The 13,258-nt window shown below is 36.7% G+C and overlaps 2 protein-coding genes across 5 annotated transcripts in view; one reads left to right on the top strand and one right to left on the bottom strand.

The window, feature by feature from the left end:
- LOC133099896 (heat shock protein HSP 90-beta-like) overlaps positions 1–9,963 on the bottom strand; it is a 110,629-nt gene extending 100,666 nt beyond the window's left edge. Inside the window, 2 exon segments of the mRNA XM_061203740.1 lie at positions 9,605–9,666; positions 9,905–9,963. Of these exon segments, the coding sequence (XP_061059723.1) occupies positions 9,605–9,666; positions 9,905–9,963 (121 nt within the window).
- The window catches only part of SOX6 (SRY-box transcription factor 6), a 537,504-nt gene that overhangs the window by 107,895 nt on the left and 416,351 nt on the right, over positions 1–13,258 (top strand). The window lies entirely within an intron of this gene.

Genomic DNA, 13,258 nt, shown 5'->3' with positions numbered 1-13,258 from the left:
CATTTTCTTCTCCCATTGTTCTTGATAAATAAATCTACACACTATGACATTACATTTTTGAAGAGTTAAAAAATGGTTGTGTCATATGACCATCGCCAGTTCTGAACATAGTTCACATTAACTAATGTGGGATTTTATAGCATCAGAAAAAAATAATAAAATGTCATAAAAATGGTGGGTAGGGGTTCACAGAAAATGAAAGAAAATTTATATATCAGAACTTAAATTAAAATTTTAATTAAGGATCTTTCCATTCCAGTTATTCCAGCCAGGTGTTCAGCCAGTGATGGCAAACACCGGCTTTGTCCATCATTTCAAAGATGGTTAATAATTTCATTCTTCTATTACTTTGCTTTTATTTTAATTTTTCTGCAGTTCTCCTTCTGTGAAAGATGTTCAGCTTCTTGTGACCAGAGGTTAACTGCATACTTCTTTTGGAATCAGTTATTATTGTCCTCACTCAACTGGGCTTATCTTTGTGTGACCTTTTGAAGAAGTAGCCTTTCCAACAAAGTCCTACTCTTAGCTGTCAACCTGAGTCTTTGTTAGTGCTCTGTTCTCTCTTATGACTCACATAGTCTTGATTGGTTGGCTCCTCAACTTAAAGCCTGCCATCTGTCTCTACTTTCCCTTTCTTTTTGCCTTTTCTTCCTATGCCATTAATTTGTCATTCTTTCTTTTTGAGACATAATTGATATATAGCACTGTGTAAGTTTAAGCTGCACATCGTAATGTTTTGGCTTACATTTAGTGTGAAATGATTACCACAATAAGTTTACTTAACATATCATTATTTCTTTTCTGCTAGAAAAATCTGTGTTTCTCTACTGTACAAGTTTTAAAAAGTCTTTAGTATACTTACTAAAAAGTCTTTAGTATGCTTTAGCATATTTTAACATCACACATAAGTGTGATAAAATGAGGAGTCAGAACTGATGAACTTGTGTTTCTTCTCCATTGTTACTTATTTTGGTCATTTTGACTAACCTGGCTTTTGTAACCTATATTTTTAGTAGGTTTAATAATGTATGTATCACCAATTAATCAGTAAATCAGCCAATTATTTATTGAATTACTATGTTAAGTACTATGGTAGACATAAAAGAAGTATAAAATGATTCTCACTTTCAGTAAGCCTGCAATATAAATAAATTCAGGCAGTATTTAATGTTGAATTTCAGAGCATTTACTTGTCTTTCAACAAATATTAGGTGCCTTATAGAATAATAATAATAATTAACATATACTGAATATTGTCTATGGGCCAGGCATTGTGCTAAGTGCTTTAAATATATTATATAATTTAATCCTTTACATAATTTCTATGAGCTAGGTTTTATTATTACTACCATTACTATTTTATAATGAAGAAAATAAGGCACAGAGGTCAAGTAACTTGCCTAGGGTCACAGAGTTAGTAGATATTGCAAGAATAATATAAGCCAGGCAGGCTGACTGTTAAACACTGTGCTAGAGAGCCTCCATATATTATGTGGTAGGATTATAAATGCATATTGAGATTTTGATAGAAAAGTCTAAGTAATTTTGGTATAGTACTTACTATAGTATTAGAGTTTATAATACAGTTTCATTCTTCAGAATATAGTAAATATTGATCATATATACATATGCACGTATATGTCACACTGTATTTCTATGTGTGTTTTATATTTATTCATTCCTTGGTGCTTTGGAGTTTGGAATTTCACTTAACAAATGTTTACTGAGTACTTACTATGTACCAGGCACCATATGGTCATTAAAGATACATCAGTGAACAAAACAGAAATTCCTGCCCTCAAAGAGCTTACATTATAGTGAAAGGAGAAAGGCAATATAAAAAATAAATTATTATATAGTAAGTCAAAAGATAAATGCCATGGAGAAAAATAAAATAAGGAAGGGGAATAGGGAGTGCCCAGTGTGGAAATGTGTCCAGGTTTAAGTAGGATGGTCAGAGAAGGTCTCATTGAGATGAAAATCTTTCCTCACAGACTTAAAATAACAGCAAAGGAACCATGCATATACCTAGGAAGGAGTGTTGCAGGCAGAGGGAGTGACCAGTGCAGAGACTCTGAAGTTGAAATGTGCCTGGATGTTAAAGCAACTGGAAAGAAACCAGAATGGCTGGAGACAAATGAGTGAAAGGGAAATAATAGGAGATGAAGTCAGAGAAGTAATAGGAACCAGATCATATAGGAACTGGTATATCATTGTGAGGATTTTGGCTTTTACTGTGTGTGAGATGGGATGCCACAGGAACATTTTGAGCAGAGGAGTAACATGATTTGTCTTATGTTTTAAAAGGATCATTTAGGTAGTTTCTGGGAATAAATTTTAGGGATACAAAAGAGTGGGAGCAGAATGACCACTTAAAAGGCTACTACAATGATCCGGGTGAGAGTTATTGGTGGCTTGGAGTAGCAGTGGAGATGGTGAGAAGTGGTTATATTCTGAATATAGTTTGAATGAAGAACTAACAGCACTTTCTAATATGTTGGATATGGAGGATGAGAGAAAGAAAGGAGTCAAGGATGACTCCAGGATTCTGGCCTAGAAGCTATAAGGATAGCGTTGCCATTAAGTCGGGTGGGAAAGGCTTTGGGAGGAACAGGTTTTAGGAAATATAAGAAACTCAGTTTTGGACATGTTAAATTTGAGATGCATGCTAGATATCCAAATGGAAATGTGGAATGGGCAGGAGAGAGGAGTGGGCTGGAGATGAAAATTTATGACTCTATGAGAGTATACAGATATGAGTATAGTACTTCTAGATCTTATTCTATTATTTGTTCTATTTGAAAGGCCTATTTTCTCATTCTTTGGTTAAGATAGTATGAAAAGATCTATATTATGTTTAATTCTGAGTGGTAAAATATAAATTTATTCTGTTGTCAACCTTCTGCTCTGCCTGAAGTTTTATACTATACCGAGTATAGTCACATCTAGTCAGGAGAACAAAAACCATGATAAATAGTTACAGTGGATGGGATTTCATTGAGGATCTTTGTTACACAGGTATTGGAAGCTTGAAAAAGCAAAAAGAAGCTGAGGCAACCAGATATAACTGTAGGGAGCAGTTACCAGCCATTAGGTTGGTGGAACAAAATGGAAGAACATGGGTTACTTGAACTTAGGAACTTGGAAAAGATTATGACTGGGGCTTGGACTTCTGGGGAGAGGGTGTGCTGTGTGGCTTGTGCTCAGACAACTGAGGGAAACATGGCATGGCTTACGCTCTAATCACTAAGAGGAGTGTGGCCAGCTGGTGTTGGTATCTTTGAGGGGGTTAGGCTTTGAGCTGGTATTGGGAGTGCTAAAAGAAGCCATTGCTGGTGGGAATGTAAAATGGTGCAGCTATAAGTGTATTTTGCTGCTGGAGGGGTGCTGTCACCTTCTAGTTTCCCACTAGTCCCTCTCATTGGCAGAGCCTAGTAGGAAGCCAGCTGGCAAGGGAGCCTGGGAAATATAGTGCCCCAGAATCACAGAGCAGAGTACTGAAGGGTGATGTGAGAGTCAGGAGACAATAAGTAAATAACTGGCACATGTACTGTGAATGTTAAGATATGAATAAAATTTTAAGACCTCATTCCATTGAAATGTTCAGCAAAGTGGGACACTTTATATTTTAAGCCATAGTACTTTGGTTATTTGTTGATAACAAATGGGAGATAATATATGGTGTTGAAGAGGATAATAACTGATTAATTTTAAGAATTATTTGGTTTTCAAAATTTTAAGCTACTTTCTGTCTCTAGGCAAGAAATTAGTTCACTCATTCAGCAAATGTTTATTAAGCATTCATCATGTGATAGGTACTATTCTTGCACTTAAAATATATTAGTGAATACAACAAATAATTTTAGTTCTCAGAGAGCTTATATTATAGATGGGAGAGACAGATAACAATAAGCATGATAAGTAAGTAAATTATATAGTATATTAAAAGTGTATAAGGGCTTTTGGAAAAAAAATATAGAGTACAATAAGGTGAATTGATAATGAAAGGAAGTGGTTTTAAATAGGATGATCAAAGTAGGAGTCATTGAGAACATGACATTTGAGCAAAGACTTGAAGAAGGTAAAGGAGTAAGCCATAGGAGGGGAAATTGTTATTTTCCATTTTTCTGGATAATAGCCTGCCTAGTGGATGTGATGTTGTATTTCATTGTGGCTTTGATTTGCATTTGCTTAACGACTGATGATGTTGAACATCTTTACATATATTTATTGGCCATTTGTAGGTCTTTGGAGAAATGTTTATTTAAATCCCTTGCTCATTTTTTAATTGGGTTTGAAGTTGTTGTTATTGAATTGTAGCAGTTCTCTATGTATTCTGGATATTAATCTCTTATAAGATATATGATTTGAAAATTTTTTCTCCCTTTCTCTATGTTGTCTTTTCACTCTCCTGGTAGTGTCCTTTGATGCACATAAGTTAATTTGATGAAGTCCAATTTATCTATTTTTCTTTTTTTTTTTTTAATAAATTTATTTATTTATTCATTTTTGGCTGTGTTGGGTCTTCGTTTCTGTGCGTGGGCTTTCTCCAGTTGCGGAGAGCGGGGGCCACTCTTCATCGCGGTGCGTGGGCCTCTCACTGTCGCGGCCTCTCCCGTTGCGGAGCACAGGCTCCAGACGCGCAGGCTCAGTAGTTGTGGCTCACGGGCCCAGTTGCTCCGCGGCATGTGGGATCTTCCCAGACCAGGGCTCGAACCCGTGTCCCCTGCATTGGCAGGCAGATTCTCAACCACTGCGCCACCAGGGAAGCCCATCTATTTTTCTTTTGTTGCCTGTGCTTTTGTGTCATATCCAAGCAGTCATTGCAAATCCAATGTCATGAAGACTTCCCCTGTGTCTTCTAAGGGTTTTGAGGTTTTAGCTTTTAAGTTTACATCTTTGATCCATTTTGAGTTAATTTTTGTGTATAGTGTAAGGTTAGCATTCAACTACATTGTTTTGTGTAGATATCCAGTTTTCTCAGCACCATTTGTTGAAAAGACACCAATTTACTTTTTATCTGAACTTTTTATGAATTTAGATATTGGGGAAAAAGAGATTAGAGATTTATTGTTTTTCATAATTGTCTAGTGTTCAACACTCTTTTTGCTATGTCTCTGTTGCCTGCTGTCCTTTGCAAAACATAATAAAAATGCTAGTTAATTGAAGAATTATTTTGTGGCCAATATACGGTTAAAAGAATACTATATTAGCTGTAATGTTTTCTAGGAAAGTTACTTTTATAATGTGCATAGGCTTTATGTTTGTGTATATATATTACCTTGAAGTGTTAGACAACATTTTTTCTGTACACTAATATCAGTGTTTAGTCCATTGGAAATGTGGCCATTATAACTTTTCCATCCATACTTTTGTGCCTATAAGTTCCTAGTATTTTTAATCATTCACTTTCATTTTGTGATGTGTCTAAGCTGAGGGTGAGATTGAAAGTTGTGTTCCATGGTGATTTCTAATTGCTTGGGATAATTATCCGAGATTAACCTCATACTTCACTGGGATGTTCTCTCTTTTTCTTTTGCCTTGTGCTGTGGTTACACATTACTGACTGTGGTTTGAGAGCCAGTTCTTTTCTTTAAGCCCCAAGGGAGAAAATGTGGTTGCTATCTGTGTCATAACTGTGTGAATGGCTTGAGCTCTCGGGGGCATCATTAGGGATCTCAGTGGAGAGCATACTGTCTCTTTTAGCCTATCTTGAATCTGGCATGGTGTGAGGGAGGGTACATTTGGAACATTGTTCTTTCCTCTGCTCTTGTTTTCCTGAATATAGTTCTCATGTTGAGCCCAATAGAAAACTGGAGGTATATTTAGCCTGACAGTCACAATTGCAAAAAAGAAAAAAAAAAGGACAATACAATGTACTTCAAATAAGGAACTTTACTTCTGTTTCAGAAACAAAGCAAAACCAAAATCAGAACACACATAGATGCAAAAGGTGCTTCATCAAAATCCATACTATACCTTAAATCTAGTCTGAGGAGGTAGACTGCAGATTCAGATTTCCCTTCTCTACTTATTACACTTGAATAAATTTCACTTGAATGAACTAGTTATTCTAGCAAACTTCTGACTTCTGCACCATCTTTTTAGGAGTTATTGATTATTTAATTTTTGCTGACCCAGTAGGGCCAACTCACTTTGATGAAAGCTTGTAGGTGTGTTGATGGTTTTACACTCTGACACCTTTCCTGTGATGTTTGTATTTGGGTTACAAATTTGGGATTTGACCTTATCTGTTAGGTATGGAAAAGAAATGAAAGAACTAGATAGAAATTTATAAATTGTGACACTGATGTGTGTAAGAAGTAGTTCTATGTTCAATAGTGATTCATTTTGAATGCTACATTTACCTAGTATATTTGTATACCTCTTAGTGCAGAAAGAAAGAAATTATAATAGGCCAAGGGTTATCAATTAATTTATTCTCTGTGGCAGTTGTTGAACAGCAAAAGCATGGGATTTGGACCTGGATTTAAATCATTGTTCTGCAATTTACTTGTAGTATCCTTAAGCCTTTCTCATCAGTTTCTCATCAATAAATTGGGGATAATATTACTATAATTGTCATAAACTTTGGAAGGATTAAATGAGGTATTATTTGCATCTCTTTTTCTACTTGAAATAGTTCTCTATAGTACAAAAAGCATTTCTCTGTGTGTGTGATTTGATTTAATTGTATGTAGATAATTTTATAATTCACTCCCTTTTCAGGGATGTCAGAATGCAAGAAGAACTGGAGTCCTTTCTAACCAGTCCCTAGCAGCTGATTAAACACTGTATAGGAGAACTGGGAAATATGAAAGATGGCAAATGAAATCCTGGCAGAGAGAATAGTCTAATCCCAAAGGACATTTTCAACAATAGCCTGGGCCCTATGCCTAGTACTTAGAGGGGCCTATGGTACGACACTCCTGCCCCTCACTGTACCATTCCCAGAATCTTATTTGTTAATGCTTGGCTTTATTAATAAAGTCTTGACCACTTGTTCGGCACTGCATATGGTTGGTTGTGATTTCCAGCTGCCCTTTGGGCTAAAGTGTAAACAGTAAGTAGATTGTTATGTTCTTCTGTTAAGCTTAAAGCTGTGATCTCATGTCTGTACCACATATGTCTGCAACCAGAAATATATCCTTTTCCTGGTCTCATGGAAGAGAAGCAGCACTGTGTCTGAAAAGAATCTGAATTCATTAGTCTAAGAGCTTTCAACTTTTCTTTTTACTGAAACCAAAGAACAAAATAAAGGCATAAAAAGTCTTGAGCATCATCAGTAGGATGTCAACATGACACCAAACAGCATAATATATTGTCAAGATGAACGTTTAATCTGGTGACTGAAATTTCTATACATTTGGCATTTTTGCAGAAGACAGAATGCAGGCAATAATCCAACAATCCAGTCACAAAGAGAGTCTCAGTGCAGTGGATTTGAAATAAACACAACAGTTTGTCTGAGTGACTGAAAAAATACCCATTGATAGAACTGGCTCCTAAATTCTGGCCCAATTGCTAGTGTGCTAGGTTAATTAGCAACAATTTTTTTGCTTTAATATGTTGATCAGGGGTGCTATTGTTATTGTTTGGTGGTGATTTTTTCTTTTTCTTTATTTTTTAATTTATTTTTTCTTTTTAAATCAGTTTCAACTACTTGACATTACAGATGTTTCAACTGTTCCCATGGTGTGAATGCTAGCTAAAACCCTGAAGTTCTAAGCTCTCTGGAAGAGGAAATTTATAATAATACCATTTTATACCATACAAACAAGATGCTTTTAGATGTATATTTGTAAATATTTGTTACTTATTCTTCACAGTAGTAATGCCCCCCATTTTCAGATGACGAAACTGTTTAAGTTTGTTTAAACAACTTGTCAAGGTCACAGAGTCCGGATTCATACCTACAGCCAGCTCCATTCTTGGCATCTTCCAGCTATGTCACGCTGCTTCTGCCTCTTTATAACTGATTTTATAAGATAGCTTTTGGCCTCTAAAATATGCAGTATTTCTGAGAAATAATACTAATAATTAATTTCACTATCTTTTATTTGCGTGGTGCTTTATACTTTTCAAATTGATATTATGGCCATTAGTTCATATATTCTACCTGACTACCATTTGAGGTAATCAGGATAAGTATTATTATCCCTATTTTACAGATGAGTCAAATAACCCCAGAGAGGATAATGATTTTGCCTACTGTCAAATAATTTATTAGTGACAGAACCTGAACAAGAGTTAAAGTCTTCTTGCTCCCAATTTAGTGTTCCTTTGAAATCTCTGACTTCCTTAAGGGAGGCCTGACTGCAGAGCAGATCATTTTTGCAAGTGCAGCTCAGGAAAATTCCTCTTCAGCTAGGGCAGTAGGTAAAGTTTTTCTTTCTCTGAAAATGCAAGTCTTTAGGCCACCCAATTATTTTCTAGCAAAACTCACTGGGGAAGGGCTTGTCCTGTAAGTCCTGACATTTTTTTCAGGGAAAGAATATTAGCATAGGGTTATTTTTGCTGTGTATTGAGCTTAGCTAATTTCTGCTGGAGTCTTTTAGCTCAGGGTCTTGGTCCAGAAGCTGTTAAAACTTCTCTGGTCTAACTGGAATAGAGAAATTTCATGGAGGAGGAAAAGTTAGGTTTGAAAACAAAATTTTCTTAATAGTTAATTTGTTGGGTAATGTGGTATGCCAGTAGCACCATATGGTAGGTGTGGTTTCTGAGTGTTGGTAGAAATACAAAAAACATTTAATAATTCTTCTTACCATCAAGGAACCCAGGAGAGACAGTGTGGTGATGGAAAAGAACACTGGGCTTGGTTATCAGAAGAGTTGGGTTTTGGTGCTAAGTCTCCTATGACTAGCTGTGGGATTTGGGGCAAATTTCTACCCTTCCCGATCAGTTCCCTCATCTGAAAAGTAAGGAGAAAGAACTAGATAACTTTTAAGGGTAACTTCATCCCTAAACTCTTTCAAATCTTATCTCTTGACCCCATTACAGAAAAATTAAGTGTTAAATTGTCTGGTACTAATAAGTGCAGAGGTAAGCAAAGACGCAGAGACTCACTGTTGGGGAGCTGACTTTAATAACTGAATAGTCCTTAAAAATAAAGTCCTAATTGGATTCATGAAAATTATTGGGTGTACCTAGACTAGTACTAGGTCAGGGCACAGTTCTTAGCTCTACCACTTACCATTTGTTTAACCGTAGGTAATTTATTTCACCATCCTGAATCTCAGTTTCCATATCTTTAATATAGCAATTACCTCCATTCACTTATAAACCTTTACTGAGCATTAAGCATTATGCTAGATGCTGAGGCTATAAGGTGGTCTTTTTCCTTTAGGTGCTCAAAGTGTCTCTCTGCCAGGGACATTTGCAATTGAATTTTCTCTAGTAATGGAACCACATAATCTTAGAGGTGGAAGAAATCTCGGATTTGGATTTGGAGTGTGAGCTTATGAGGGCAGAAACTTTACTTTGTTCACTGCTTTATCCCAAGAATCTACAACTGTGTCAGGCATGTACATATACATACTGAATGAATTAATAAAAGAAGAATAGTGAGAAAAATAATATTTGGGTTACGTAGAGCCTTCCTTACCTGGAACCATGTGTTTACGTGTTAGACTGGCGATGTGCCACTGCTTATGGGCACCTCTATGACTAGAGAGGTAAACAGGGATATCCTCTGTGGGCATAATCACACTGACTGCCTCTGCAGTGAAATGTCTGTCATTCCTTGCATATGAATGTTGAAAGAATTTCATGTGTTAGTTCTGAGAAAGGGTGGATTTGTTTGTTGATCTCTGCTCCCCAGGAAGTTGTAGAGCTCTGAAGCAGCAGTTCCCTTTACTTTGTGGCATAGAGTTCTTCAGCCATAACAAACTCTACATAGACTTACCTGCTTTTTAAATTTTTTCTTCCATTTTCAGACCCTAGCTGCCCCCACATCCTCGCCATCGTGCACACAGCACACCGCACAGTGCTTCTACATAATCACCCTTTGTTTTACTTTGTTCTGCAGAATTATGCTGTGCTGTATGGGGAAATTGCTTTATTTTCAGGGTTCTAGATTTTGTCTGGTTTTCCTTTGGCATTTCCCTGAACAGAGTCATGGGGCTTGTTTTTCATGTGTCTGTGACACCGCTGTGGTGTTGTACCGTTACAGAGATTGTTACACTGCCCAGATCCAGGGAGGAGGAGTAAAGTTAGGGAACATGGAGGTGGAAAGCAACCAAGAGGGCTTTTTTCATTACTTATTATTTTACTTTCAAGAGGGAGATGTGAAGTTTCCTTAAAAGAGCAGAGAGAAATGAGACCTGTCATTCTTATGCTTCAGTCATTGTCTATTTTGCAATTACTATTACCTTTTTTTCCTCTATAACACAAGAGGCTCTTCTTTTTATTTGTTTGTTTTAAGAGAAAACCATATGATACAAAGAAAGGAGCTTTGTTTTAGAGGACCTGGCCTTTAGTCCTGGCTTCTCCACTTCCTAGCTAAATAACTATAGAAAGTTATCTTCTCTGAGCCTTATTTGCAGAGGCTGATTTTGTAGAGATGATAATGCTACTGATTTCACCAAGTTGTTGTGTGAGTTAAAAGAAATAATGTACAGGAAAATGCTTCATAAATTATAAATTATGAATTATATGCAAACCTACATCTCTTGCCTCCACTTTCTCCATCATCTCTAAATTATCAAGAATTTCTTGTTGCCTTTTTAAAGTAGAAATATAACTTGTATTTTTCTCCCTGACTTTTGCAATAGCCTAATCAAGTTTGAAAGATTTGGAAATCAACATTCTGTTTTCCACTGTTTCCTCGGGATCTTCATCAGGCCATTTCTCTGACACATTGAACAGCTGTTGTGTGTGTCAGTCCAGAGGTGGTTGCATTTCACTGGTTCAAGATTACATGATTCTGGTGTAGAGTTGCAGAGCTTTTGCTAATAATGGTTGCTTGCTCTGACGTATGCTATATAATTTGGTGTATTAATGAGAGGAAGTCAGGATGGATGCTTTACAAATCACAGAGGCTTTGTGAAAATGGCACAACTGGCACACTCTAATTTTTTTCTAAAGAGAAATGCTTCTCAATTTTCTTTTCTTCTTATTTTTCCAGCAGTTTTGTATCTGCTGCTCAGGGGGTTTTTTCCTACTATATGCAGACAAACTTCTTTCCATATCTCCTTTATTCAGTGTTTACAGCAGACGTCACGTGTGAGTTTTATAATTTTTTTAAGGTGTGAGCGTTGTTTAATCTTAGAACAACATCTATTGAGTGAAGGTAGCATTTTTAAAGTAGTCAAGGGAATGCTGACTCTGAATTGAAACCACATGTATTTGGATCCTGACTCGGCTACTTATTAGCTGTGTGACCTTATGACAAGTCACTTAACTTTTTTGCTCCTCAGTTTCCTCTGTAAAATGGGTGTAACATTAGTACCTACATCATTGGTCGTTGTGAGGATTGAATTTATACGTGTGTGTGTGTGTATATATACATATATAGTGTTAGCTGTTATTGTTATTATTACTGAAAACTTCCTACTATTAATGTATATTGGAGCCAGTCAATACATTATGAAGCCCTAGTATGTGCTTGGGATTCTGCCAGTTATCTTGGGGATACATATTATATGACACAATTCCGTCCCCCTCTAGAGGCTTGGTCGAGAGTAATGTAAGGCATATTTGGATGGTAGAAATTGCCTGAGCATTTGCTGCAGGGCTCTTACATGGGTTGACTGATTGGGGACATAGAACATAAACAGAACAAGGAACTGACAAATACAAATCTGTCTTGATCAAGGTAAATGAGTGTTACAGAAATAATTGTAGTAGGAATGCAATGGTAGGCTGATATGTTCTTGAAAGGCTTTTGGAGGAGGTAAGATATTAGCTGAGCCTTGAGTGTGGAATCTGGAAATGAGAAGCAGTGTCACCGTGTGGGAGAAGGAGTAGGCAGTGGGAATAGGAACATCATAATGCCGTGGAAAGGGTGCAGCCAAACAGATCAGGGTTAAAGCTCTGGTGCTGCCTCTTACTGGCTTTGTGACCTTAGGTAAGTTACTTAGTCTCCTAGAGCCTCAGTTTTCTGTACTATAAAATGGGGGTAATGATATTTACTTATTTAGGTTATTGTGGGTCTTAGAGCTAACCCATGTAAAGCAGCTAGCATAGTTCTTGGCACATAGCATTCAGTAAGTGATGTAATTGGGAACAGAGTGTAAAAGTTAAATGTATGGGATTTAAAGTCAGGCAGGACAGGTTTGAGTCTTCTCTACCATTTACTAGCATTATAACCAAAGCCAAGTTACTCTGTGCTTCACTTAGCTCATCTGAAAATGGGGATAAATCAGTAGCTTCATTGTGGAATTTTTTGAAATTTAATGAGGTACTGTGAAGCATAAGTAACGAACATGGCACATAGTATGTACTCAATACACGTTAGCCATTATGTTATTTTTATTAGTATACTATCTCTCTTCTTCCTTCCAGGTATTTCTTTTGTGATTATTCATATTCTTTCATCCTTTCCTCCCCCTCTCTCTTCATTTACCTTCTTTCAACAGCATTTATCAGTGGTGGTTGTAGAGACTGAAAACAGAGACTTAAAGGAATGTGGAGGTAGAAAGTAACTGGTTAGCACCAGTCAGTACCACAGGTCCAGCAGAGCACCAAGGACAAGATAAGAAAAGAGCAGCTAAGCACACATAAATACAAATGACAGGAGCATAAACATATATACAATCTTCTGGACGACTCATCCTTCTTAAAGTCACTGGAGATTTTTTTCTTAAGGGAAATTCAGATCACATTACTCCTTTCATTAAGTTCCTTCAATAATTTGCTATTTCCCTAAGGATAAAATCCAAACTACTTTGAATTGCATTTGAAATCCTTTCCAATCTGTCGTCAGCCCATCCTGCCAGATTTTTTTCCTGTTACTTCCCACTACACGTCCCATATTCCAGCCACTTTAAAGTTCTTCCCCTTCTTTGAATATAACCATATTCTTTTATAGCTTCTTGCCTTTGCACATCCTGGAATGTCCATTCCTCTTACTTCTGCTAGACAAACTTCTACTCATCTTTCAGGACTCAGTTAGATGGGACTTCTTTAATGCCTCTGATCCGTCCAAAATGAATTACATACTTGTTCCTTCCTTTGGGTTTCCACAATACTATTTATAGCTCTTTAGCAACTGGTCACTTACCATAGCACCTTGCGATAATTTATGTCCCATGCTCTC

The sequence above is a fragment of the Eubalaena glacialis genome, chromosome 10 (assembly GCF_028564815.1).
Source record: "Eubalaena glacialis isolate mEubGla1 chromosome 10, mEubGla1.1.hap2.+ XY, whole genome shotgun sequence".
Taxonomy (NCBI): domain Eukaryota; kingdom Metazoa; phylum Chordata; class Mammalia; order Artiodactyla; family Balaenidae; genus Eubalaena; species Eubalaena glacialis.
The sequence above is the reverse complement of the archived record's forward strand: the minus strand, read 5'-3'. Positions and strand labels throughout refer to the sequence as shown.